Source organism: Astatotilapia calliptera, chromosome 12 (genome assembly GCF_900246225.1).
Source record: "Astatotilapia calliptera chromosome 12, fAstCal1.2, whole genome shotgun sequence".
NCBI lineage: Eukaryota > Metazoa > Chordata > Actinopteri > Cichliformes > Cichlidae > Astatotilapia > Astatotilapia calliptera.
Genome location: NC_039313.1, coordinates 4,234,028 through 4,261,869, shown reverse-complemented (window position 1 = coordinate 4,261,869; position 27,842 = coordinate 4,234,028). Strand labels below are relative to the sequence as shown.

General features: G+C 42.8%; 1 protein-coding gene across 1 annotated transcript in view; it reads right to left on the bottom strand.

The window, feature by feature from the left end:
- gcn1 (GCN1 activator of EIF2AK4) overlaps positions 1-27,125 on the bottom strand; it is a 29,465-nt gene extending 2,340 nt beyond the window's left edge. The window contains exons 1-54 of the mRNA XM_026186415.1: positions 27,016-27,125; positions 26,364-26,466; positions 26,212-26,275; positions 25,983-26,114; positions 24,923-25,031; positions 23,232-23,330; positions 22,265-22,399; positions 22,004-22,181; positions 21,827-21,901; positions 21,591-21,719; positions 21,461-21,511; positions 21,274-21,372; positions 21,000-21,173; positions 20,760-20,912; positions 20,578-20,670; positions 20,409-20,484; positions 19,385-19,544; positions 19,096-19,285; positions 18,868-18,992; positions 18,343-18,521; positions 18,154-18,247; positions 17,955-18,068; positions 17,662-17,860; positions 17,422-17,574; positions 16,410-16,591; positions 14,608-14,688; positions 14,297-14,440; positions 13,749-13,873; positions 13,302-13,491; positions 13,140-13,210; positions 12,797-12,962; positions 12,510-12,704; positions 12,169-12,415; positions 11,931-12,052; positions 11,721-11,835; positions 11,310-11,489; positions 8,555-8,775; positions 8,372-8,440; positions 8,064-8,202; positions 7,782-7,978; positions 7,470-7,612; positions 7,260-7,377; positions 6,945-7,160; positions 6,664-6,828; positions 6,305-6,466; positions 6,117-6,209; positions 5,882-6,025; positions 4,915-5,184; positions 4,654-4,767; positions 3,910-4,140; positions 3,620-3,813; positions 2,045-2,159; positions 1,641-1,737; positions 1,173-1,321 (exon numbers count right to left, since the gene is read on the bottom strand). Of these exons, the coding sequence (XP_026042200.1) occupies positions 1,173-1,321; positions 1,641-1,737; positions 2,045-2,159; positions 3,620-3,813; positions 3,910-4,140; positions 4,654-4,767; positions 4,915-5,184; positions 5,882-6,025; positions 6,117-6,209; positions 6,305-6,466; positions 6,664-6,828; positions 6,945-7,160; positions 7,260-7,377; positions 7,470-7,612; positions 7,782-7,978; positions 8,064-8,202; positions 8,372-8,440; positions 8,555-8,775; positions 11,310-11,489; positions 11,721-11,835; positions 11,931-12,052; positions 12,169-12,415; positions 12,510-12,704; positions 12,797-12,962; positions 13,140-13,210; positions 13,302-13,491; positions 13,749-13,873; positions 14,297-14,440; positions 14,608-14,688; positions 16,410-16,591; positions 17,422-17,574; positions 17,662-17,860; positions 17,955-18,068; positions 18,154-18,247; positions 18,343-18,521; positions 18,868-18,992; positions 19,096-19,285; positions 19,385-19,544; positions 20,409-20,484; positions 20,578-20,670; positions 20,760-20,912; positions 21,000-21,173; positions 21,274-21,372; positions 21,461-21,511; positions 21,591-21,719; positions 21,827-21,901; positions 22,004-22,181; positions 22,265-22,399; positions 23,232-23,330; positions 24,923-25,031; positions 25,983-26,114; positions 26,212-26,275; positions 26,364-26,466; positions 27,016-27,033 (7,557 nt within the window). The 5' untranslated portion in view covers positions 27,034-27,125. The remainder of the gene's footprint in view (positions 1-1,172; positions 1,322-1,640; positions 1,738-2,044; positions 2,160-3,619; positions 3,814-3,909; positions 4,141-4,653; positions 4,768-4,914; positions 5,185-5,881; positions 6,026-6,116; positions 6,210-6,304; positions 6,467-6,663; positions 6,829-6,944; positions 7,161-7,259; positions 7,378-7,469; positions 7,613-7,781; positions 7,979-8,063; positions 8,203-8,371; positions 8,441-8,554; positions 8,776-11,309; positions 11,490-11,720; positions 11,836-11,930; positions 12,053-12,168; positions 12,416-12,509; positions 12,705-12,796; positions 12,963-13,139; positions 13,211-13,301; positions 13,492-13,748; positions 13,874-14,296; positions 14,441-14,607; positions 14,689-16,409; positions 16,592-17,421; positions 17,575-17,661; positions 17,861-17,954; positions 18,069-18,153; positions 18,248-18,342; positions 18,522-18,867; positions 18,993-19,095; positions 19,286-19,384; positions 19,545-20,408; positions 20,485-20,577; positions 20,671-20,759; positions 20,913-20,999; positions 21,174-21,273; positions 21,373-21,460; positions 21,512-21,590; positions 21,720-21,826; positions 21,902-22,003; positions 22,182-22,264; positions 22,400-23,231; positions 23,331-24,922; positions 25,032-25,982; positions 26,115-26,211; positions 26,276-26,363; positions 26,467-27,015) is intronic.
- Between the last annotated feature and the right edge of the window lie 717 nt (positions 27,126-27,842).

Genomic DNA, 27,842 nt, shown 5'->3' with positions numbered 1-27,842 from the left:
AGTCATGATGAAAATGACTGTGTGGCTCATTGCTATGCAGTAGCACTGATTGTTACATAACTGTACAGTTTACGAGGTTGGGGAACCTACAGTCAGCTGAAACTGGATGTGATGAAATATTTTTCCCGCTGAAAATGCTGTATCCAGATGAAGTGACTAACTTTCACTTACTTTTGGTGCTTCGCTATTTGATAGCCTGCAACCAAATATTGATATTTTTTATTAAAACAACAGGTGCTCTCCACTAATCTGACTAACCACAGACACCATCTCATTAATGGAAATAAAACTATGGTGACGAAGAAGAAACACATAGGTTTAAAATAGTGTCATGCACAGGAAAATAAATCAGTGAGCTCATTAATTCAAGTGGAACATTATTAAAATGTAATAACAGCAGGTCCATAGTGCTTCACACACTGGGGTTGCACTGGGAAGCACACCCGGTGTCAAAATCTGCCAAATCAAATGACCCCTTGCTACTAAGGGAGCCAAAAGTAGCTTCTATAAAAAGTTAGTAGTCAAACACACACTGACACCACCACAGTGCAGCAAACAGATACCCGATTCCTCCTTTTAGAGTGTGCGGGGATATTTTTTTCCTTCTTATGTTACTTAATATCTGGACGTACAGAGTATCACAGAATCACTGTATTATGATGTATGGTAATAGTGAATGAACTGGTTCATATACAGCGCTTTTCTACTCTACTCCAGCACTCAGAGTGTTTTATACAAAAGTATTTCTATACTGAAGCCATGCATGACAATGGTTATATGGGGCCGCTGAACAGTGACAATGACATGAATGTGAAAACACCTATGGAGGATTCCTGTGGAGGAAAGGGGTCCAACTCTTCAGAGTTCAAACCTGGAGAATCAGAGTGGAAGCTGTACTGGTGACACCTTACTGCGAGGCATTACGGTGATTTTTCCATTACCGCCTGTCACATCTCAGTTGTTTAATCCTTATAGTAAAAGAGTACATTGGTTTATTAACAGTGGTTTGAAATATATTTTTTGATCTGGTGTTTTTCAGAAGTGACTGTGTTACCTTGATGTTTCCAAGAGACATTACCACAACAAAATCACAACACACTTCCCAAAATGGCAACTATTTCTACTGTTTTCCAATCTCCCTGTGGGTATCTATGAGTAAACTCTCTGCTCACCCTATCAGCGGTGGCATTGGCCAAGATGGTCTCTGTCACAGTGTCACAGTACTCGTTCCCACACAGCTTCCCGGGAGCAGATTTGACGGCGATGGCCAGGGCCAAGCTGCGACCGTGACGCACCATCCAGTCCACACCAGACACGTCGGCTAAAGAGAGGCAGACCGTTCATGAGCTCGTGGCATCACTGCTCGGCTAACGCACAAAATAATGCAGCACACAGCAGCAGACAATAACAAGCTGAAGCTTTTTTTGATGCAGATACACTGGACAAACATACATTAAATGTTTTTATAAAAGGATTTTTTAAATTTCAAATTTCTTAGCGCTATAATTATTTCACTCTATAACTCACAATGAGCAGGAAAAAGGACATCTGATGATGGTCACAATGACAAAGCAACCCTACACACACTTACAATGAGATCCTGAGAGAGGTGTAAAATAACTTTGCACACAAATACCAACCTAAGACATGCTGAAGTAACACACTCTTCAGCTCCTCCTCTGACAGGAAGGCACACAGCTCACCAACACAGCCGGCTGAGGCCATACGAGTTGCATCCTGCAAGTGCACACACAGACACACACACCAATAAGACAGCCAGACAGAGACAGGTTGTGTGTCATTTATTCTCAAACTGACACGAAGACTAAAACCACCTTTTTAGAAAACCACATCCTCTTTGTCTGACTTCCGTTTTTCTACTGAGATCACAGAGGAAACTCTACTTGTGAATAACTCTGAAATCTGCTTATACACGTACTTCACTGCTAATTACTTTATGCATCCAGTAGCTACTGCAGGTTCTGGGTTGGAAAAAAGGGTTGCAACACATTCAAAAGAAGTCTTTGAGGGCTGCTCGTCATACCTCGTCATGTCCCAACATGCCTAGCAATGTGGTGGTGATGTTTTTGCGGATGGCTGGGTCCACCTTTGATCCGGCCCCCTGGATGACAAACCTTAAGGCCTGGAGCATAGTCTCCCTGTGAACACAAACAGGAGAATTAAACTAAAAGACAAAAGCAAATATTTTTTATTTCATGTAAAAACATGTAAGCAGATATTGTATTTTGGATATAAACACACAGCACAAACTACAGTTTTTGCTAATTATATGTTAAAACTCAACTTCCCAGAAATATGATAGAAGATTTGTAGTAAATTTGTCAGTGCTTTCTGGTGGACAAAGGATGTAATGAGGAACTATTTTTTTAAAGATAAATCCAAACACATTTGCATTTCTGTACTCTGGCTCTCCTTCCATCGTACACTTTTTAGAGTTAAGCTGGTGTCAGGCTGCACTATCAGCTTCTAGTTAATAATATTTTGGGAGAAATGTTTCAGACTTTAAAACTGACTCCAAACCAAGCAGCAACTAGAAACCTGAAGCCAGCAGAGGCCAGCCGATAAAGGATTTGTTTTTGGACCGACACCAATATTTGATGATTTAAGAAAAAAATAAAAAGATCCCAAATTCTAAATCATTGGCTGATATTATTACTGCTTATGCTTCTTAAGCAGATTTTCCTAACATCTGATATGTGTACTTATTAATTGCGCTCTGCTCGACACTGCTCAGATCAGATTGTTGTCGCATTTCTTGCAAACAGTGACGCTACAGAGTGCCCTCTGATGGATAAACTGTGCAATGTCAGCACCCACAACACAACTGAAGAGTGTTTCTCCAGCCTCTTCTTTACTATTTAATTTTTATCAGTGAGGAGATCGGTAGAGTGGCAAATAGCTAATACTGGTCACTAATTTAAGCCTACCGATAAATTAAATAAATGCTCTTTATGTTCCTTATTAGAGCCAAAAAGTTACAAAACACAAACACTGTTGTGTCTACTTTATAGAAGTTAATGTTGAGGATACAACAAGGCTCCACCAGGTTTAAAAAAAAAAAAAAAAAAAAAATCATTCTTTCAATGACACGTGTGCCAATATAAAGAGCTGTACTGGCAGCTGGTGTGCCCAATTTATGACTTCTCCATATTTTTTGTGCTCATGGTGCCTTTGGGAGTCTTCATGCTAAAATTAAGTGACAAATAAAATGACTTTCTGGGTGATTCAGTCCATCCTGAAGTTTGTGCTCTGTGCCCTGAAGGTTTGGTTCTGGTGTTTGGCAGTAATTAGCATGTAAATGCTTTCTCAGCATATTCTATTGTCTAAATGATTATTCCAAAATAGAGGAGTGAACTGCCCTCTTTAATATACAGGCTATGCTTCATACACACATTTTCAGACTAATGGCTCCCAGTCTGTGCTTGTAACATTAAGACAAAGCAGCATCTTTAATCAGATGATACATTTCAACTTCTCTATTTGTGGAGATAAAATGATTTAAAATATTAACATCACAGGCTCACACATTTTGAAAATTCTGTTGGGGATGTTTATTGTTGCTGATTCTGTACTGAACAATACCAGACTGCACACAAACCTGACTCCAGAGTCCTCGGCATTGCGAATTGCAGAGAGTTGCTCAGTGAAGAGTGGATCGACCTTGGCGTGGATGGAAACCAGCTGACCCAGAGCCTCTGCCGCCCTCAGTCTTACAGCACGGCTTGAATCCTGCAGGGCTTTCAGGAAGGTGGTCTGGAGCTGAGGCAGGAAGGGCTTCAGGGCTATGCCCACCTGGAGGAGGAACGCAGTGCAAAGGTTAGAGCCTTCTGACAGAAACTTTGACCAGCTTTGGAGAGGTACGGTTGGCCATTTTGTCTTCCACCAGACCTTTGCCAGCAGCAGGGTGAGAGTCTCTAATAGAGCAGTCTTCACAGTCCAGGCAAAGCGGTCTCCTAAGATACGAATAAGAGGTCCAGTGATGTTGACTACAGACGGCCGCAGAGCCTCGGGAGACGTCAGTTTGATGACCCCTCCTAATGCTTTAGCCGCCTCTTCTTTCTGTTCAGGGGTGCCAGTGAGGACACCTTCTCTCAGGACTGGCAGGATACAGGTCACACCCTATGTAAGCATCGAGATAAAAATAAAAATATTAACTGAACAGAGCTGAAAGAAACCAACATTTCCCAATTAATGTTTAATTGGTGGCATATTGAAATTGCTTTTTTGTTCCCTGAACAGTCAAGAATCCACAGGTAATATACATACACAATGATATAAACACTTTTGAAAGCTGGATCCAGTGGACATGTGGTACTTTGCTTTTTTGAAGAACTAAACAACATTAAAATCAGATTGTTACTGAAAGTGTGTAAGCCAGGTTAAAACACACTTGGCCCATTGCAGTGCCCGCTCTTATTGAGCAAATCAATAGAAAGACCTCCACGTGAATGATCACTATTAATGAGTTTCTAATTATGTGGACACAGTTCATGTCACAAATGTGCCCACTCAAAGCTCTGCTCACTTGACAGAACAAGAACTCAATAGGATGAATGAGCTGCTGTAGAATGACATCACCATGCTGTAATAATGTAGCAATAGTGTTTATTGTGTCAGGCGCTGCCCTCTTACCTTCTTGGGCAGACAGAAACCAGGAAGGTGCTGACCCTTCACGTCTCCGGCTACTGATCTAATGTCTCGATGCAGATCGTCGATTAGAGCCAGCTGGCTGCTTGCATCCAGTTTCTAAAGAACACATCAAAGCCACAGTGAGTTTGCATTTCACCTTTGATTTAAAAACAATCAAAAGGTCCACTGTTTTATTTACTAACATATTTTGTACTAGACTATGAAAGCTCATGCAAATGGAAAGAAATTTTTATAGGAACACACCTTGGTGATGGAGTTGATGGTGTCCCAACTCTGAGACAAAACCTCTGGGTTGGAATCGTTAAGAAGGCGGATGACGCCTGACAGCAGCGTGCGTGTGTGGGCACTGTAGTCCAGTCGAGTGCGAGCAAAGTAGGCATTGAGGATGGTGATGGCAGCCTGTCTGAGGCCAGGATCGGTGCCCCGTGTGGCCTCCAGCAGGTCTTCTATGATGATCCGCTGGCCCACTTCATCCTCCACAGAAAGGATCACCGTCTGACAGCTGCACAATTCCTGGTGCAAAGGTAACAACATCCAGTCATATCATTCAGAAAGGCAGTTTAAAATATGCAGTGTTCACAGTAAAATAACCACTAAAAAGTCAGAGTTAATAGAAGCAACACCATGACATTTTAATGGAGCTCACTTCTCGCATAGATCTGAAAAGTATTTTAGGGTTTAAATGCGTTGTAAATATTTACACCACAAAACTGCAGCTCTTTCTAAATCACTGCCAATACCTTTGTGTACAAAATGTTTTGAAATAAATTAAGAAGGTTTTAAAAGACAGGGAGACCACAGACTGGATAGTAACTGATTTAACCTGGTGATGGTCAAAGCTGTGCTTTAAAAAGGGGAAAAAAATAATCTGAGCCTAGAGGGGAGACATGGTGTTCTGGTACGTCTGCAGCTGCATTTTGAATGACAATAAGAGGAAATCAAAGTAGGACATATGGCCTGTTTAGCAGATAAGAAGGATTTTAATTCTCCAGTTGATTTAAAATAGAAGAAGCTACTGAGCAGAACTGGGCAACAGCAGTAGTGCTGGAGTATTGTCTCAGAATACTACAAAGTTAACATATACAGGAGTGGTATGGTATTAAAAAACAAACAAGCAAATAAGAAAAATCTGACTAAAGGACGTTAACAAAATCCTCAAACACAACAGAATCAGTAGGGAAGCTTTATATTTGGAGATTGCTGGTTGTACCTGTGCTTCGTCCTCTGTTCCCAGTTTTCCTTTGAGGGAAGAGAGCAGGGCAGGGAGGATGACTCCTAGATGACGTGTCAGAGCATCTCCAGCCACAGCAGACAGGAAGGCCAGTACTCGGGTGTTTACAGGAGGAGCAGTCAGCTAGCAGAAGCACAGAGAACACTGGATTATAGTCACACAACATAAAAATGACATAAAGGCCTTAAAAAGGAAATCACGTGTGATGCTTTACCTTTGGAACCAAGTAAGGCAGCACAGAACGACTCTTTACTGCCATGACTTGCTTCAGGCCATCCAAAGCAAACTCAGCCGTTTCCTCATCATCCTGCAAAAACATGTTCGGTATGAGATATAGACTAGACTGCAAAGCTTCTTAAATCCTACAGATTTCATATTACATTTTCCCCCTCACTCCCTCACCAGCTGTTTGAGCAGGGTAGGCAGGATGTCATCCAGCGCCTGGTGACCGATGGTTGCATGGAGCTGCTCAAAGGTTTTGGCTGCAGCCTCTCGGACCTCCTCCAGAGGGTCACACAGAGCCTTCCTCACTGTAGGGACGAGTGACTCAGAGAAAACAAGCACCTGCAACACAAGTGTCATCAGATTTAAGGTTTTAAGTTTACTAGAATTTTCAGCTTAAGCTAAAACAGGCCCCACTGCTTGATTCAGAACCATTTTTAATAAATAAAATCATTGTAAAAGTTCTAATTCAATCCCACAAGCTATAATAATTACAAACGTGCGGAAAAAATGTGTGTTACAAAAGCAGTGTGACTCACAGCGTCTTTACTGGTGGACTTCATGATTTCACTGAGGCCGATGCAGACACCTTGCCTCTCATCGCTCTTGTCAGAGCGCAGGCCCTCCTCCAGGATGGGAATGATCTCCGGGAGAATCTTCTCTCCAAGTTTCCTCACCAGATCACCCAGCGTCCGAGCAGCGATCTAAAACCGTGCAGACAAATGACGTTAACAAAAAGCTCTGTATGACTACTTTCACGTCAAGAGCCAAACAGAAACACCAGAGATCATGAAAAGAGTTAAAGAAAAACAAGCATTACTGTTCTTTTGTCAGGACACGTAGAAGCCAGGAAGCCCAGCAAGAGTGTGAAGAGGGTTGGGAGGATTTCTCTCAAAGTTCTGGGGGTGTTGGACACCACGATCTTCCACACGTGGAGAGAAGCTTGTCGAACCACGAGCTGGGTGTCTGAACGGCCCATGTAGAGGCCTGAGAGGACGCGGTTACGACGCTCAGCTCCCAGAGCACTAATGATAGCCTGAGAGGGGTAAAGGTCAAAGATCAGCAAACAAAATTCAACCAATATCAGTTAATAGAAAATGAACTGCTGAGAAAAAAAATATATACATATTCATACTTTATTGGATGCAGCAGTTCCAAAGTTGTCGTCCTCTGACGCCGTCTCTGTGGTCATCTTTCCGGTTACTCCAGAGATATGGAACAGCAGGTCGCCAAGCAGCTGCACAGAGCTGAATCTATAAACCAACAAGGGCACGAGTCAGCAGGTCAGTAGCTCTATGAGTGACATTTATTGAACTGCCAACATGTTACCGTGCATTTATCTGACCTGATTCTCCACAGGTCATCAAACAGTCCTTGTTCCAGCTCGGGAAGCAGCAGTGCGATGGCGGTCTCAGCGTACATGCTGATGATTCTCTGGCCGGCTCGCAGTGCCGTGTCTCGCACGTACTCGTTCTCATCGGCCAGCGCCTGGTGGACGAGAGAGAGCATGAGGCTGCAGTGAAACATGTACGTGAACACGATACACAGTGAAAAACTGAAAATAGCTATACAAAAAAAGAAACATTTTTATATTATTATTCATTGTGATTTTAAAATGTTTTACTCTTAGCAGTAAGTAGCTCTTAGTAACCAGTACCTTGAGAATGCAAGGGATGATGGGACCAACATAGGGAGTAAATTTATCTCCAAAAGTGAGCGGCAGGTAGATGAACATCATGATGTAGCCATCTCTGACGTGGGAAGCAATGTCCACCTTGCTGGCAGTTTGCACTACGTCTGGCATTAGCTTGTCCAGCTTCTCTACTCCCAGTCCAGCCATGACCTCAGCCAGACCTGAAAAAGACCGTCACACAAACCACTGAGCTCTTGGCTTTGAGCACAAATCAGAAACACGAGGACAGAGTAGAGAAGAACCCACCTTGTGCAGCTCCTGAGCGGTCCACAGAGCTCTGCTCAGAGGCCAGCGTCTCCATGAGCCACGGCAGCAGGTCGTCAAAGCAGGACTCACCCATCCCCTTAACCATGGCACCCAGGGCTTTAGCTGATACTGTACGAACCTGAAGGGGGAAAGAGAAGGAAACATGATAAAAGATGAAAGGAAGAAATGAGAGGAGATAAAATGAAGTTAAAAAACAAAAAAAAACAAAAACAAAAAAAACACGGAGTGAACTGCTGCTTCATCGTCAGCTACATACATACAGGATTATTTAAGAATACTAAACACACCTCAGGCACCGGGTCCAACAAGGAGGCCTTCAGTCCAGGAATAACACTGGGTAGGTATGGTGACAGATCCTGTAAGGAGCAGAAGAAAACAAAAACAAAGCAAACAAATCATTAAGAAAAAGCTTTGGAAAACACTAGTTTTACTGAATGGACTACTCTGATATTTCGCTTATCCCCGTGTACCTTCTGGTCAGTGAGCGAGTACATGTTTCCAATGATCTGAGCAGCCATCTTGCGAGTGTCAGTGGAGCGATCCTGGAAGGCTCTCTGGACGATGGGCATGATGAGGGCGAGAGAGGGGGCGTCGATGAAGTGCACAAACTTGGTGTCCAGCAGCGTCTGCAGGCACGTCTGGGTTTTCCTGGACGGGTCGGTGAGAGCATCCAATAGGATGGGGGTGATAGCTGGAAGAGAAAAACAAACTTAGCTGTTAGCATTACTGTACCTACCACTGGTATAATACCAGTAGATTACAGATGGTCGCCCTCCCTAATCCTGGTTCTGCAGGGGGTTTCTTCCTGTTTACATGGATTTTTTCCTTCCCACTGTCGCCAAAGTGCTTGCTCATACGGGGTCGTATCATCATCATCGTTTATTTATATAGCACTTTAAAAACACACAAGGCTGACCAAAGTGCTGAACAATAGAAATATAATAGATTCCATAATAATAATAATAAATACGATAAAATAATAAACATAGCAAAAACAATAAAATATAAGTAAATTAAAGTCAGTCAACCACTGAGTCAAAAGCCAGTGAATAAAAATGCGTTTTCAATCTGGATTTAAAAACCAGCACTGATGTCGATCGCCTAATGTGAAGAGGAAGATTATTCCAAAGCTTAGGAGCCACGATAGAGAACGCTCGGTCTCCTCTCAGTTTCAGCCGTGATTTGGGGACTGAGAGCAACAGCTGCTCAGCTGACCGGAGCGAACGAGTGGGGACATAGGGCTTCAGCAAATCAGACAAATATGCAGGTGCCAGACCATTTAAAGATTTAAAAACCAATAAAAGAACCTTAAAATGAATCCTAAATTCAATTGGAAGCCAGTGCAGGGAGGCCAGAACCGGAGTAATGTGCTCAAATGTCCTTTTACCAGATAAAAACCGTGCCGCAGCATTCTGTACTAGTTGCAGGTATGTCAGAGTGCCCAGTCCAACCCCTATTAAAAGGGAGTTGCAATAATCCAAGCGTGAGGTTATAAAAGCGTGGATAACAGTCTCCAAGTCACGCCTTGAAAGAAAAGGTTTAACCTTCGACAGACGCCTGAGTTGATAGAATGACGATTTCACCACCCCATTCACGTGGCAATCAAAGGTAAGTGCAGAGTCGATTTTTACCCAAGATTGGTAATCGAGCTCTTCAGGTGAGGGGTCAGAGCAGCAAGGTCAACATCAGGGATATCAGAGGAACGATTCGGGCCAAACAGAATTGCTTCCGTTTTACGTTCATTAAAATTTAAAAAGTTTTGAGCCATCTATGACTTAACATCACTAAGGCAATCAAGCAGGAGTCTAATTGGGGAGCTATCAGAATGACTGAAAGGAAAATAAAGCTGGCAGTCATCAGCATATAGATGAAATGAAACTTTGTGTTTACGAAAGATTGCACCCAGCGGCAGGAGATACAATGTAAACAGTAATGGCCCAAGAATAGATCCCTGTGGTACACCCCATGGCAGAGGGGCCACAGAGGACAATGACGAGCCCAACTTAACACAGAAGCTCCTGTTTGACAGGTATGATTTTATCCACAGGAGTGCAAAGCCAGAAATGCCCACATAAAGCTGTAATCGAGAGATCAGCAGGTCGTGATCCACTGTGTCAAATGCAGCAGTCATATCTAGTAGTATAAGCACCACATGTTTACCACAGTCCGTTGCTACCAGAATATCGTTCATAACCTTTATGAGAGCTGTCTCTGTGCTATGAAACTGCTTAAAGCCGGACTGAAAAACATTTGAGAGTTGTTTAGATAATCCATCAGCTGAGTATGAACAACCTTTTCCAAGATCTTACTCAGAAAAGGAAGTTTAGAGATGGGTCTAAAGTTTGACATTACTGAAATATCTGAGCCGGGCATCTTAAGTAAGGGGTGAATAACTGCATGCTTAAGGTTGTATGATTGTTGGATTTTTCTCTGTATGTATTATTGTAGGGTCTACCTTACAAAATAAAGCACCTTGAGGCGACTGTTGTTGTGATGTGGCGCTGTATAAATAAAACTGAATTAAATTAATATGCAACTCGTCATATCATAAGGTGTTGTACTAGATGTACTAGACATTGTTGAGATGATTTGTTCCAGTCACTCAGAACAAAACAAACCTTTTTGGCTAAATATTTTAGAGTGAGCCAATTATGGTTATTTACATTCTGTTTTTATTGTTAGACTGTATTTGGTGCAGCCCCTCAGATGATTTTTTTCTACTTGCAAACTGCAGATTTTAACAGGTGGGTGGGCTTCAGTGCTCTGAGATTAAGGATATCTGTTCTCATTATTATCACGCAAAGAGTTCAAAAGGACTGTCTGAAGCTGAGCTTTTCATGCTTTGGGCTGAAGTTTTGGCTCACGGAGATTAGCTGTACACTGACCTCATTTGAAACTTTGAGCAGGTTAAAGCTTAGCATTCACTGTTGGAAAGTATACATGACAAAATAAGGGAAAGTGCAATATTTCCACTCTAAAAAGTGCATTCAAATTTAGGAATGCATTCCTGTGTTAAAAAAGGATTAAACTCATTGCAGCAGAGTATAGCTTTCATTTTATTTGCTCTTCATCGACACTACCTGAAACAGTAGCTTCTGAATGAAGACAAAGGAAATATTCAGATTTTCTGTTTCTTAATCCTCTTTGGGTCCATATTTTATGACTGCCTATGAGCAACAAGCCTTCTGCATTGGCAGCTGTGCCTCAAGACACTGAATCACTTACCCAGGATCTCTGGGTTGCGGATGACTGAGCCAATTTGTCGGAGGGCCTGCTGGCCGGCCTTCTGCACCTTCACATGGGAGTCAGTCAGCACCTCCGTCAGCTTGGGCACAATGCTGGGCAGGCAGGAGGACAGCTGCTTGGGTGCACAGTAAGCCATGGCACCCAATAACTCCACAGAACCTGCAGGAACAAGAGGGGTGAGCGACGGGATTGGAGTAGTCATCTGACTGAGACTGATTATTACCCATTTATGAACTCTTCAGTGCTGTTACAACAGCTGAAAACCACACGTGTAACTACTGTTCTCTAGTTACATGTGTGTGTGTGCTAAAAAAAAACTAGAGCCCATTCTAAATACATCACTATATTCAAGACCTGCTGTGACACCCTTTGACTGAAGATGCGCTTTACCTGCTTTCGTCCTCCAAGACTCCTCCTCCAGGGCCACCAGCAGGGAGGGCAGGACCAGCTTCACCCCATGGGCACTCAGGTTCCTCATCACAGCCTTGGCACAGTCATCTGCAGCCTGGGAGGACAAGCAGGAGGGGTGGTAAAATGTCCCACTTGAGGAAAAGTCTCCAACAACTAATATTTAGACAACAACACGACCTGCCTGCTCACCTCTCTAACATACTGGTTCCCGTCTCCAAAACAGAGCAGGAGGTGTGGCAGCACATGGACCACGTAGGGCTCAAACAGTTTTCCCAACATGTTACACAGCATCTCAAAGGCAAACAGCGCCCCTGCAACAAACCAAAAATAAACCGGATACTCTGAGCTGTGCTAATAATGGTGGCATCTGGTATAAAGAGGATGAATCAAAACCAGACAGTTCAATGACTCATGAATTCTTGCTGACCTTCCCTGCGTCTGAAGTTTTTCTTATCCTGGATGGCCTCAGTAAGTGTGGTCATGATGTCCTGCTGTTTAAGCGCCAGGATCCCGAGTCCTTTGACCAGTCCAGCTAGCCCGTACGCTGCACCCTTCCTCTCTGCGTATTTGTCGCTCTCAAGCAGCAGCTGAAGCAGGTTTTTAACAATCCCTGCAGCATCCTCTTTGATGGCGGGGACCAAAGGAGGCAAACAGCTGGCAACAGACTCCTGGACCTGGTGAAGGACGACATACCACACAAGATGACGTTGTGAAAATCGGAGTAGTACAGGTTGAGTGGGTAGAAAAGGAGCCAAAGTAGGCCTTTACCTGCTGTGATGGTGTAGAGAGTGCGGTAATAAGCTTGGCCACAATGGGTTTGACTTTGGGGTCGTTTTTGTCCAAATGTTTGGCCAAGGAGCCCATGAGAATAACCACGCTCTGACGCACAGAGTCGTAGCTGGCATCCTGCGGGGCGTTCTTCAAGAACTCCTCAAACACTGGCAGCAGGGAGCTCACGTTATCCTGACACATAAGGAAGGCGCATGAGATGCCGAGGAATACAGAAATCATAGCTGTCTGAAAACAACGTCTAGAAAAATAGAACTGAGCGTTACCTTGCCGTGTGTGTTGAGCGCTGAAAGGGCGGCGTCCAGCATGCAGCGCCGCACATCAGTGTGGCGATCGTTCAGAGCATCGGGAACGAAGAAAAGGAAGAGAGGGGTGACCTGAGATTCATCCAGGTACTGAGAGAGCTTGTTCAGAGCCAGAGCAATGCCACACCTGGGAATAAAAAATATAATCAGCGCACAAGAACAACACTGCATTCAACCACAGTCTTTAGGAACACTTCTTAAGTCCTGATGTTTTCCCATCATTTACATTTGGGTAATACAGAACTGTGTGGCACTCAGAGCTTTTTTTCTTTCCTTAAATTCCATCAGACCCAGATTTAATTACCTGGCCTCCCACTGGTCAGGTGGGGCTTCAGAGATGACTCTGCCCAGTGCATCCAGCACAGGTGGTGGTCTCTTTAGAAGGAAAAAAAGAGAAGAAAGAACCGATCAAAACAAACTTACATTGTTACAGCAATAAAAATCTATGGGTGGGACATGTTCTTACATAAAGTTTTTGATGGTAGAGCTCAGTGAGCTGGCAGAGCACCGTGGCAGACTGGTCTCTGTACTGGGACACGGCACTCGACAGAGCGTCAGCTGCTGCAGAGCGGATGGCTTCCTCGTGGTGAGTGACGTCCCCGATCAGCAGTGAGCAGATCTCAGGGACCAACTCCAGACCCAGAGACTCCCAGAGCCTGAGCAGGAGGAACAAACAGGGGAACTGGCCAATTTACAACATTGTTTCTCCACAGCACAAATCAAACATTTTCATCATGTTTTGACTCGAATATAAAAACCAGAATGGTTAAAATGTAAATTTTCAAACAATGTTATTGCAGACATGCAACATGGGACTGAATGAAACATGAACGAACAAACAGGCTGAAGAACAAAAGTCAAACATTTTCAGTCAGTGACTGTTTGCAGGAAGTTAGGAACAGGTGTTACATACTTTTCAGCCAAGGCTTGACCTTCCTCCTCAACATCGAATCTGGCAACCCAAAGCCTGCGCAGCAAACTCATCCCGCTGGCATCTGTGCTGTCTGTAGGCAAGGCAAACTCCATCTCCAACAGCCCCTGAAAACAAACAGGACGAACCGTTAATCAAACGTTGAAACTTAAAATGTTGATTTTCTTGAAAAACGTATGTTTGTTTCACATTTTAATTTGCTAAAATGCTTCAAAAAAGTTAGGACGAGGCACTGAAAGACTGAAAAACATCTGGCGGAATCTCTTAAAACCAGGTTAATTACATGAGTGTGTAAAAAAGAGCAACCCAGAGAGGCCAAGGCTTTCAGGAATACAGCTGAACAATTAAATTAACTTCATTAATTTATTAAAAGACTAAGTTAATTCAGAGAAATCTGTGGCAGTCAGGGACAAAGGCTCTGAACTGTTCTGTAATGGAAACACTTCTAAAAACCACGGCCAGTGAAATGCAAGACAGAGAGACACAGAGACACTTCAGCAAATATCAAAATGAAGTGATCCCAGGCTCACCCTGAGGGCGGCGTCACGGACTGAGAAGCAGGGTGAAAGCAGGGCGTTGAGTAAGACATCGATCTCTGGCTGCTCTGCTACAGTGCAGCCCTCTTCTCCTCCAGCACTGGCACACAGAGCCGTCAGGCACTGAGACGCCAACACCTGAAACACAAAGTGTGCAAAGTGTCACATTGTGGAGCTACGCAATAATTCTGGAGCAGAGTAAAACAAGACCTAAAAGGTAACATTCAAAATGACTTGATGTCCCACTGAAGCATTAGAAAGGGTCCAAATGTTTGGATACACAAACTCTAAACTCTGGCATTTACCTGGAGCCTCGGTGCTGCGGTGGAAATGACTCTGGTCAGTAGCAACAACATGCTGACACGTGGAAGCAGCTCTGGGCCGTTCTATGACAAGAAAACAACACAAAGAAATGATACTATGCAGTGTTTGGAAATGTACTCTATATCGTGCAAGTCTAGAGCCACTCTTCATTTTATTTACACTGCAAAGAGCCAGACTTTGTCATTTCTAAAGTGCTCTTGGGCAATAATTCTCCAGACTTTCTGAAGGCCTTTCTTTGGACACTGGCTGTTTTTTCACTTTCAGTCCAGCGCTTGTAGCTGAGCATTTTCAAAGGAAGGTCAAGGGTAGATATGTTGTTAAGTTACTTAACACTGATATATGAATCATGCAAACAACAAAGGCCCTAACTCAAAGAATAAACCTATGTCGCTTTTACACAGAGTAAACAAATGATTTTAAATTGTATTGTAAAATAAAATAAACAGATCCAGGCCAAGAAAAAAGGGGGACGGTATGTAAAGCGTAATTTAAAAACAAAAAAACAAAACAAAAAACAAAGATTTACAAATCTCATAAACTTAGAAAACATCTTAAACTGAAACTTTATCATTTCTCAAAATACATTTCAGCTTACTCTGAAATTGATGGTGGCAACACATGACCAAATATGTTGGGACAGGAAAAAAACAAACTAAATTAAAAAGTGGTACTAAAAAAACTGGGCTAGAACAACGTTTGACAGCTAATCAGGTTAACTTGAAACAGGAACAAGGCGGAAAAATCAATACTGGATACCACATGATCTCTGGGCCTTCGGGCTGCACTGAATTAAAAAGCAGACACGATTCTGTCGTGACTCAGGAGCACTTCAGAAACTGTTCTCTATGAACACAGTTCACTGTGCCATTCACAAAAGCAGGTTAAAGCTCAATCATGTAAAGAAGCTCTATGTGAACCTGATCTAGAAATGCTGCCATCTTTCTCTGGGCATAAACTCATTTAACATGGACTGAGGTAAAGTGGAAAACTGTTCTGTGGTCAGATGAATTAAATCGGAAATTCTCTTTGGAAAACAGTGGCGCTGCGTCCTCTGGATTAAAGAGGAGAGGGATCATCCGGCTAGCCATCAGCCTTGAAGCCAACATCCTGATTGTATAGGGGTGCATTGGTGTTTATAGAAATGTCAGACTGTACATCTGGAACCAGGCACAATGCTGAAAGGCATATCCAGATTTTGGAGCATCGTGTGCTCCCATGCAGACAGGATCTATTTCAGGAAAGGCCAACAAGATGCTGCTAAATCTCATCCTGCATCTATTACAACAGCATGACTTCATATTAGAAGAGTTCATCGACCTGCGTGCAGTTCAGACCTTTCACCAACTGAAAACATTTCAGTGCGTCATGTAACATGAAACACCACAAAGAAGTATGGCGACTGTTAAGTAGCTAGAATCCTTTGTCAGGCGAGAGTGAGACAACATTCATCTCCCAAACGTCCAGCACCTGGTTTCCTCAGTCCCCAGATGTTTACAGACTGTTGTTAAAAGAACAGGGAACTCTACCCTGTGCCAACTTTCACGACACGAGTTGCTGCCATTAAATACCAAAATGAGCCAATATCTTCCTTGAAGTTGAATATTTTCTCCTCTTAAATGTTTGATATGTTTTATGTGCACTATATGAATAAAATATGGGTTTCTGCACATGATTGCATTCTCTTTTTATTTACACTTCACACAGACTCCCAACTTGTTTAGAACTCGCTCTGTGCAGATAACAGCCACCACACAGAAAATGGAATAAAGCCATTCGTCTGTACCTCATCTATGGCAACGTCATCACTGTTGGTGTCAGCCCGAAGCTGAGAGTGTTCATTGATGACCTGCAGTGCTCTCATCATGGTGTTCTCAGTCTCCTCGGTGCTGTCTGAAGACTCCCTGAGTGTAGCGTTGAGGAGAGGGAAGCAGAAGGAAAAGGCAGGAGCAGATAGAGGCGCCGCATCTGAGGAAAAAATAAAAAATACATATTGAAAGGAAAGGAAGAGAAGGTCATCCCTCTCCTGAACGACGCTTGCTTGACACCGCCCAACACACACGCCAAGGTAACGCTTAATTCTGGGTTTTTTAACAGTTTGCTTTCTATCATTTTTATGTTCCTCGGAATCTCATGTGCCTGCTTTATGTGCCCGGATAATTATTTTTAGTACCTTCTAATTTAAAATGATTTACACATGTATGCTATTAGGGTAATTTATACTTAATAGCCTTGTTCACTACAAGGCCTGAATATATTTTTTGGGTCATTGATGTCTGTTGATAATCAAGAGTACTGACCAAACCTAAATGAGCTTCACTGTTTTCACGAAGGATTAAAATTACCGTTAAACGGCACAAACTCATCAGTAAAGTATTTACAGAGATCAGCTCATCTTAGACCTTTAAAGACTGGGACTTTTTTGTTTTTAAACTAGAGCAGGCGCCCTCTGCTGGACGTTTGAAAGAATTCAGGTTTTCAGACCCATAAGGTTTCTTTTACATACTTTAGGTTTGTATTTTCTGCACAGAAATGTCTATTATAAACCTGTCTCCTTTATTTGAGCTTTCATCTGAATTATTTTCATCTTTTGGGGGAAAAAATATGAAACTGAAACCAGTTTAATATTCATCACATTCAGCAGTTATACTGTGGTCACAGTGAGCAGCGCTTTAGTTTGTGTTCTTTAGATTTTATTCTCATCTTTTAATGTTTTTAATCATCAGTGTGGTGTTGGTTCAAGCCTTTCAGATTTATTGACTCACATTCATTTCATTTTGTGAACCACATGTACTCACCGGCAGTCTTGCCCTCTCTCTGTGGGACGGTGTGGTTGTGCAGCAGCATCACGGTGCGGTGAGCAGCTGTAGCCAGGTCCTCTTGTTCCCAGGCCTTATCCAGATCACACTCAGGCTTCAGTAACCGTAAAGTCACATGACCCACAAGGACAGCTGGATGGGGGAAAGAAAAACAAAAGTGATTTTAAACTGAGATGCCAGAAACAGTGTTTTAAAACTACACCAAGACAGACTTTGTACCCAAATGTTGAAGGCTCTTGGGCATGAGGCACACTCCAATATCCAAGAGGACCTGCTGGATGCTTGGAGCAGCCAAGGGGGAATGCAGCAGGGGCATTAGGACCTGGAGGACAGCAGGGAGCTCCCTGGTGATCTGAGCAGGTCTCTCTATCAGAGTGGCTTCCAGGAGACCCACCACACTCTGCAGCTCTCCATCCAGCTGCAAACAGCAAACAGGGAATTTTAAAATGTCACACTGGGGGGCAATCTGTTTTAATGACCTGATTTACTGGACAGACTTTAGAGCTCCTTACCTCTTGGAGTCTTTTGCGAGTAGCAGACTCTTTTTCCAGCTGGATTTGCATCATTTCCTTCTGTTTGGTAGTTAGCTGGATCTCCTCTTTGATACCTTTCTTCTTCTTGAGCTCCTGTCACATCAAAAAGGAAATTAACACATTCAAATAGTTTCAAACATTAAGGTCCTTAAAAAATAAAAAACAATAATTAATCTACCTCCTGTAACTCCAGTTCAATGATCTGTTCCTTGTATGAGTACGCCTTGTTCTCTCGCTTCATGTTTACTTTCTTAGTGTTTTCCTTCTGGGCACTGCAGCAGGTTAACAGAGGGGAGACAGGAGTGAATAAATGTCCCACAGACGGAGCTCTGAGTTCAGCTGCAGGTGAGTGAAACTGCGCATTTACCTCTGGATGATACTCTTGTCATACAGTTCTCCCTCGGGTGTCAACATGATGGCGTACTCCTCCCTGGTGACCTGAAGCAGTGCCGGTTTGGAAAGCCCTTCAGTGATGTGACTGATCACCCGTGGCAACAGCTTGTTTGGGGAGAGGCGTGAAAGGGAGCCCACTGCATTTCTGACCGCCTGAGGAGAAAGGAAGAAAATAAAAATAAATACATAAAATCACTAAATAATCCAAGACCTTATTCATCACTTAAGATGCAAACAGAAAGTCTGCAAGTGTACGAGTTTAGTGAACAGTAAGAAAAACTGTTCTTCAATTTAAGATGAAATAAAAAAAGAAATGCTGCTTTTTAGCTGGAGAGCAAATGTAAAGAGGTGCATGTTTGTTATCATCATCTGAACACGTCTCCTTTCCTGGATCTAGATGCTACATGAAGCTGTTTCATTCTGTTTTTTCACCATTTTCTACATGAATCTGTATAAACAAATGTGGAATACAAGAAATGAAGCTGTACGATTGTCAAACCTGGTTGTCGGCATCGACTTTGAGCAGCTGTGGGAGAATAGCCTCCAGGTTGTTTTCTATGAACTCTTCAGCTTTCAAGTTCATGGAGGAGAGGAGAACAGGCCAGAGGCCACGGCGAGCTTCCACTGAAAAAGATAAACGTGGAGTGAGACATTTCAGATGCTGCTACCACCACCAAAGCACTATAGCAACAAACCTCGGGGTTATCAAACTGTGAAAACCATGTACCTATAGATGGATGATGAGAAACTATCAGGGTCTCCATAGCCAAACTCTCTGCTTCAGCAGGATCGCCCCACTGGCTGGCAGAGGAGCAAACAACACACAGTGCGTCCAACAGGACGCGAGGGGGCACATAGCTGCGACCCAGCTCAGTCAGCTCTCCGGACTCTGACACCACGCTGTCCTGGGGTAAAACCTGAAAGTTTACAGTATTGTCAGTAAGATAAAAATAAAGTGAGTAGAAAGAGTTAGCATCCAGCCCTGCAGCGGCTGGAAATGATAAGTGATTCTGTACTTTGTGTTTGTTGATGACCACCCGCAGTTCCCCAAGAAGGCCATGAGCAAGACTGGATCCTCCCAAAGAGGAGAGAAGCTTCCTGATTGTCTGCTGTGCTCTCTTCCTCACACGCCAGCTTCGAGACAACAGAGCCGCAACCGTGGCCTGATGATACATCCTACAGAGCGCACAAAAGGGCAAATGTCATTAAAGCAAAACGGGATAAAAGGCAGACTGCGTGCTTCCTGCATAAAAACAACACTAGGTGACTTTTAATTTCAGCAAGTCAGCAAGTTTGGGTTTTGTCCTGTTTACTTCAACAACTCTTTTGGAATTGGGGTTGTATCTGTATTCCAACCAAACACTGCCATGGGCCAATATTGCCTTCCAGACCTGTATCTAAATGACAGACTGATGTTTTTCTGTTGTTTCCACTTTTTTACTGCTTAAATGTTAAAACATGGTATGATGAAAAGATTTAAAACAGTTTTTTTTCTTATTAAGATTTGTTACTAGCCTAAGGGGAATAAATAACAGCAAGAAAAACAAACTACAGGGATCAAGCATCGCATGTGAAGACTTTTTCACACAACAATTTCTTGCATTTAGGCTCCTTCATACAGTAAAAGCACTGCCCCAACAGTATTAATACCATGGGAATATGTAAAATAGCATAAGCAAGTTGTGTAAGGTCCTTGTTGTGCACTACATTTTAAACCCTATTTCACTTCCCACTAAAAAAAAAGTACCATCTCAGGTTAAAATTAACATATGTTTCTGGCTATAACTGGGCTGATATCAGTCAGCTGATGTAGGCACTGACAGCAGATACTGGTATGCTGTCAATAAGTGCTATCATCAAAATCCTTTAAAGCTTTTATTCAATCTATCAATCTGTATCAGCCATAAAGAAGAGACATTAGAAAGGCTCTAAGTTCACCTTCACCTTGTTAGAAATATCAAAAAGGGCACACGATGTGTGAGGACAGTATTTTGATATCTAAGTGTTTCTGGTGTGAATGAACACTGAGGTTAGACTCACTGTGCTTTGCTGCTGTTCAGTCTGTGGGCATGATCTAAAAACAGCCGTTCACAGAGCTGTAGCACTGTGAGCAGAGCTAGAGACAGAGTGCAAAACAGAAATGAGACATTTTTTAAATCGCTCATAAGCAACGTAAAACTACATAACAGCATTTTTAAAATGCTCTTACTTTCTTCACTGCACTGGGAGAGGAACTTCTCTGTAGTGAATAACGGCTTCTTCTCATCCAAGATCAGATTCCAAAAGCTGGTGAATTTGGTCTCTGCAGGGACAAAAACAGCCTCTGTCACTTCATATTCTCTTAGAGGCTCTATAAGTGACAAAAAGCCACAGCTGGAACAAAAGCCTCACCTGTTTGTGTCTCCAGCAGAGCCAATCGACTCAAGAGAACAGACGCCGCCACGCCCTCCGCAAGCAGAGCATGCTGGGAGTTCTGCGCTGCAGCTTTCTCAATTGTCTGGAGCAGCAACGGTATGAGGTCTGAGGCTTGGGCCAGAGTGTCACCTGGACAACAGACAAATAAGGTTTGACTTCCTTTAAGCCAGCTGCACACGTGTGATGCAGCATAATGTCTCCTTGCGTCTCACTGACCTTTGAAGGCCCCCAGCATGGCTTGAAGGTAGGCATGCCGAACCAGAGAGGTGGAGGTCTTCAGGGTGAACGCCTTCTTGAACCAATCCAGCAGAGCGACGGGAACTTCCACCGTGAGGCGGTTGCTCCACTGGGAGAGCACAGACACTGCGTGCACCAACGTGCCCTCATGGACTAAACAAAAGAAGGAGAACAACAAGTTTAGAGTAACCCTGGATTTTGAGCTCACAGACACACAGGACCAAGAGAGGAAGGTGAGGAAGATGAGCGTTACCTTCCTGCTGTAAATAGGGGATGAACATCACAGTGACTGCAGAGCTCAGAGTCTGGTTGGAGGCTCCTGACACGGTATGATGGCTGCAGCTGGCAATGCCTGCAACATTTAGAGCAAATGCTTGCCTTTCTTTTCTCATGTTAAACAGCCAAGCTCATAAATACAAAGTGTTTGAAAGCCTGCATACCTGACAACACACTCATCTTTTGGGCAACAACTGTGAGCTTTCCTTCAGAACCTGCAACCACAACAATACTGCTTCAGCTCAACAAACCCAAACATAAAAATCTTCATTATTTGGGAAATAGTTAGTTCACCTCCGAGGATTTTGAAGAGATGTGTGACGACATCCTGCACAGCTGTGGGGTCGCTGCACTGCTGGGCCAAGTTCTGCACGGCCTGGACTGCTCCCTCCATCAGCTGGGCATTATTAGCTTTCAGCTGACCTGCAACACAAAGCACAATGATACCTAAAGCATAGCATCGCACAGGCTGAGTGTGTGGTTTAAAATCATGTTGCTCAAGAAATAAAGAGCACCAGCCGAAGCCTTACTTGCGAGTGCCTTTCCGATATCCATGGCATACTGACTGAGGTCGAGCGTTACAGCAGACAGCAGACAGGAAACGGCTGCAATGACATCAAAGAGTTTGTTTTTTTTTCCTCATTTGCTGCATGAGCTTCAGACAGGTGAGGATTAAACACTATGACCAAAAGCTAAAGGCAGCTCACTCTGCATGGCGTTCTCCGGGCTGCGGAGCATCGTCTTCTGCAGGGTAGGGAGCAGCGTCTCCTTAAACTCAGGGTGAGACACGTGACGCAGTAATGAAGTACTTTTGTCCAGAATGTGCTGCTGTGGTTTCGTCTTGCTCATGAGGACCGATTTCACGTACAGGTCCAGCAGCGCGCTCTGAAAGAAGCACACAAAGAACATCAGGGTACAAAGAGATATCAGAAAGAACTGCTAAAAATGGAAAATAAATTTAAACTCACCCTGTGTTTCTCTATAGTAGCGTTGTCCTTTTGAGCAGAGCAGAAGTCAAAACACACCCCCAGCAAAGCCAGAGTCGTGGGGCTCTGCTCCAGAGTCAACAGGGTGCTGATGTACTGATTGACCATCCCTGGGTTCTGGTAAAGAGAAGTGACTGTTAGAAAACCTGTGTGAATCATCAAATGGCTAGATGGCTAAAGCTAAAAGCAGTTGAAGTTTCTGCAGCCTGTTCTACACCATATTTATATCAATGTCATGTTCAGTGGTAACTAAATATTAAAACATGGAAGAAAAAAACCTAAAATAAAAAGAAGTGACTTATTTTTATAAACACACTGTCTTTGTTTCAGTGGGGAAAAAATGGGAAATAACAAAAAAACAAAAACAAAAACTGAGTATCAGCTTTACTGTTAGCAAAACTGTTGTTTTAAACATCTGTATCAGCCCAGAATTTCACATTTGGTCCATCTCGATTATTGAACTACAGTTACTTTTTTGAAATTTGACATTAAATCAAATAGTGAGATAGTTTACATATCATTTATCATGGTAGTAAGAAATGACCAGCTTTCTATAACGTGCAGCTACATCATATGAAAACACTTCAGCAGTACACAATCATCTGGAATATGATATTCAAATTGGCCATTTTTATGTGTTAGTAAAGTCTGGGTTTTTAACTACAATTTATCACCTTCACTGTAGCCTCACTGTGTGTGCACACGCACGCTAAGTTATGTTGAAATGAACCCACGTAAGCAAAGGGCAATTTCTGTTTGTGCATGCTGAGCTAATGAAATCAGCTTTGCATGCATAATTAAAGCCATAACAAACTGTTTATTGAGTGCTCTCTGTGACAGCTGACATGATCTGGTGCTTGTGAATTTAATAAACTGCACCTTTAGGTGAAGTGAATGAAAGTGAGATGTGAAAAAAGCAGGTCAGATCCAAGAATGTGTTCTAACTCACTCCCTTCCACAAGTGACTGAGATTCTTGAGGCTTGACTTCTTAGCGGTGGCCTTGGCTCCACCCACAACCTCAGCCACAAGAAGACTCTGAACCTCCACCTGAAAGAGAAGCCAAAACACCCAGGGGTGAGACCAACATCCAAGTAAAACCTGTGCTCTATTACAGGAAGCAGGTTTAGTGAACAACTCTGAGTTTGTTAACCTTGAGATTTGGTTTTCTGTTCTAGAAAGCGAGCTAACAGACTCTGTGGACTCAGCCAGCTCGCATTCAGGTTTTCTTCCTCCCCTCCTGGTGCACCTGAACCAGCTGACTGACACTCAGATTCATTTCCTCATTCATAAAGTTTAAAAGCGCACATTGAAGTGGATTCACCTGCAGACCTTCATGTTTTTACAAACACTGAAGTCCCAGGTAGATGTAAGTTTGCTTGATTTTTGTATTAAAACGAGTGCTTTCTAAAAGGATGGAGACAGCGACTGCAGCACAGATTTATCATCAGCTCAGAATAAAATTTCAGTTTCCATGTTTCTGACTCTGTGGACAATAACACAGCTATTCCTGTCAGCTGTCCCTGCACTGCAAACAATTATTGTATCTTATTGCAGCATTCACAGTTTAAATAAAACATCTCTGTATATGAAGCTTTAAACAGTCATTTGTTGTGTTGTCATCACTCTGGTGGAAAAATGTCCGTTACAGGTGGATCTTGGACATGTGATTATTTCAATGAAGATGAGGCTGAAATTAAATTAAATGATTTTAAGACTCTACAAACTGAACAAAATGTATTTTAAATGGATGTTTTAAATGCAGCTGCAGACAGTCTGAGGTTTAACAATCTCAAAAAGTTGAAATTTGTTCACAGATTGAGATTCAGCCATTAAATGGCTTCAAAGAGCCTGAAATTTAGAGTCTCAACTTTAACATATTTTCAAGTGAAGAGCACCTAAATCACTCCCAGTGAGTCGACCCAGAACCAGGACAGGTAAAAGACTCTGTAACAGATCAGAAAACCGTGTCCATGTCAGAGTCCACTTGGAGAGCAGGACGGATGCTAAATGGATTCAGTCCGGATCAGAACGTTTGCTTTTACTAATAAAACAGATTCTGTCATCTAAATTTGCTCCTGTCAGGTAAGAGCACAATAATTAGAATATAAATATTAAATGTCAAACTAGGACTCCATCTTGACCTCATAAAAAGTTCAAGTTGGGTAAATGACGACCACAGACATAAATTTTACATCAAACTTTTATACAGTCTGTGATGATGTCAGAGGCCATCATGGTGCAAGCTGATTAAAACTCTTTTCCTCCTCCAATTTTTGAAGATAGATATCGGTCCACACTGATGTGTTCCTCTGCTCTTTACCCTCAACTTTTATATTTATCCGTTACCATGGTGAATTGTGGCATTGGGGCTCCATTGATGATGGCTTTCTTTACGTAATTATGCGCTTAACTAAGGGGAACAATCTTAAAATTGAACTTGCTCTGATCAGCTGTTTCAGAAAGAGAAACTAAGAGCTGCTGATGTCAGACTTTATTTTTAAACTCAGTTTGTTGACCATGCTTCCTGGTATATGGCCCTGGTCTCATGCGAGCAAATCCTGTTGATAAAATGTTTAAATAATGCTATTTGTCACAAAGAGAAAAGAAAAAAAAGAAAAAGAAAAAGCATTTTCACTGACCATTTTCTTCCAGGTTGGTCCTTCTCTTTTCTCTGGGGCAGAGAACACACTGGACACTAAAAGGCAGGTCCAAGACAGGCCAACGAAGGCGGCGGAGCCTGTGGCTTTACTGCAAATACAACAAAGAAATCAACCAGAACAATATGTAAACAGAAAAATGACATTTTTCCACAGTGCATCCAAAAAAAATGGAAGAACACTTCAAGTTTTCCAAATTTGAATGGAGATGTGAGAACTTTGGAAAACAAAAAAAATAACAGCACGTAAAATGTAAGTTTTTATGGTAATGTTGAAGGAGGCTATCCCAACTGTCGTAGGGCAAGAGGTGGAGAAGTTGTTATTTCAGGACCCCCAGTAAGCACACTGGAACCCATTACCTTCTTGCTGTGAGGCGGCAGTAATTCCCAGATGGATAAGACATTACAGAATACCTACAGTCAAACATGGTCATGGCAGCAACATGCTGCAGGACTGTTGTTCTGTGACAGGATCACACAGATGGAAGGACGGATGCAGAAAAATACAGTGAAAACTTTTCTTCCAGAGCGCCCCAGATCTCACATTTTAGAAACTCAAGAATGTGAAAAGAAAGCAGTGTCTTCATAAAGCTCTGGACTGCTGCCCTGCTGTGTGCTGATGCCTTCTCAAAGGTTTAGAAAAAAAAATCCAAGCTTTTATGATCCAAGGCAACTTTAGGGCATCGATGCTGTCAATGGCTTCACCCAAGCAAAGAATCTAAATATTCAGTTTTTACTTTTCATACACTTAGAAAACACTCAAACCCTCTTGCCATGTCAAGAGGATTGTGGAGTAGTGTGTGCAACGAGAAAGCGAATAAACACTATTTACTATGCCATAAAGCAATGCACCCACATTATTTTAATTAAAGCCGCTACACTAAGTTATATAAATTATGTTTACTGTGCCAGGCAAACACAGAAAGATTAAAGATGTTTATGACTCTTCTCTTCTGTAAGTCTGTAAAAGCAGGAATTTATTACCAGTGAACATCTGCAATGTTTAAAGCCAACTAGATGCACCCTGAAGTTTGGGTCATTACCTGGGCTCTCCGGTTTTGCTGATGACTCCACTGTTGAGCAGGCAGTGGAGCAGGCTGGTTACCAGGATGTCAGGCTTACTTTCAGCCAGCTGGCCAATAACAGAGAGCAGCTCTCTGCGTGATGTAGCATCCCTGAAGAGCGCACACAGGATAGAAAGTGTTGAAACCCCTGACAACAACTGAGTGTAAAGATTCACCTTCACTGTTACAGATGATGTCAGAAACCCACCGATATCTGTGTGGGGTGAGGCAGAAGAGCTTGCATAGTCCTTTAATGGCGGGCTCTGGTAACTCTAAAACAAAAGCATTTTACAGCTTGTTATTGTTTACTGAAGACCGAAAAGTGGAGAGATTAAAAAAAAAGAAGACATAAGCTCTCACCTTTGCCCTTTATACACCGTTTCAGGTCTCCGAATATCTCCTTACGCTCCTTCACGCTGGCTGTATTCACTTTCACAGCAAATTTCTTCAGCGTGTCTGAAACCTGAAGCAACACTCACAATGAGAAAGGAAAACATGACAGCAGTCTTGTGTAAGAGCTAAAAATGTGCAGCTTGTGGTCATGTGAGGCAGAGGAGGGGGGTTCAGTAACACATCAGAGAATGGGCTTGATAAGAATACTTGGGTGTGTTTTTTATTGGATGGTGTCTTAAATGACTGCTGAACTTAATTGTCAGCTCGGCTCTGTTAAAATGTTTGTCCCTCATACTTGAACGTTCATGTCAGAAGGCTATGAACTTGGTCGGAGACGATGAAAACAAAAGTTTGAGGCGGTCCTCTGCTGAGTACCGACTCGCTCCTCTGCTCTCGTCAGCTGCAACAGCTCAGCCTCATCCAGTCACACTTGATGCGACGTAGCACAAAGCTAACGGCTTGCTAGTTAGCTGCTGTAGAGGGCCGCTCGAGTCTGGTAGCGAACACCGAAACCCGTCGAGATGTTCAAATAAATGGACCCCCAAGACACCACCATTTTTGTTTCTGCCTCACCTGAAAGCTATAGTAAAAGTAGTTAATAAAATCCTGCCACACAAACCTGCGTGTCCGCCGCCATCTTGCCGGTCTTGATGCAGGAAGGACTTGTTAGCGCCACTTCCGGGTCACGGCGGCTACGTATGCTTCTGCTGCATTCTTGAGAACTGGGAAAGTTCAACTTCCAATCTAGTAACAAGAAAAATCATAAAGAAAACACAATAGTAATCTGTAACACCTAATTTTGTAATTGCAAACTTTTATGCACGAGGTACTATGAATGCAACCCCATAAACCCACACGCACCACAACTTAAACCGCACTCAGTCCTGTTTTCTTTATAATATCAAACACACAGTTCCATGTAAGATAAGATGCCACTTTCAGCTGTTCCCTTGTCGCCACAGCAGATAGCTCCTTGACTGATTTGGCGTAGTTCTCCTGACGCAATCGCGAAGGAAATTTGTGTCTGCTATTGAACAGTGTGTAAACCACATTTATTTTATTTTTAACCTGTGGTGTGAGTAAGTACATGGTGTTGGGTTCAAATCTTTTTCCCAACATAAGAAAGAGCAGTAATAACAGCAACAAAGTCTTGAAAGAGCAGCAATAACAATGATGTGTGTTGCTGCAGCAGCTTTATCCATTGTAAATCATTGTCATCGTCATGTCCCCTCACAGTTTTGTTCTCTCCTGTGTCTTGGAGTGTTGCAGAAAAATTCTAGTTTAACCTCACATGTAGATTTAGGCGGTTAGAACTTCACTGTATGATTTTGTAAAACCTTTGTATGCTCAGATGAAGTATGTGTATGTGTCAGCGTGACTTTGTGAAAACTGCTTAGCTTTGCTTAACGATGTTTCGCTATGTTATCTGCTAACTCTTTTGCTCAG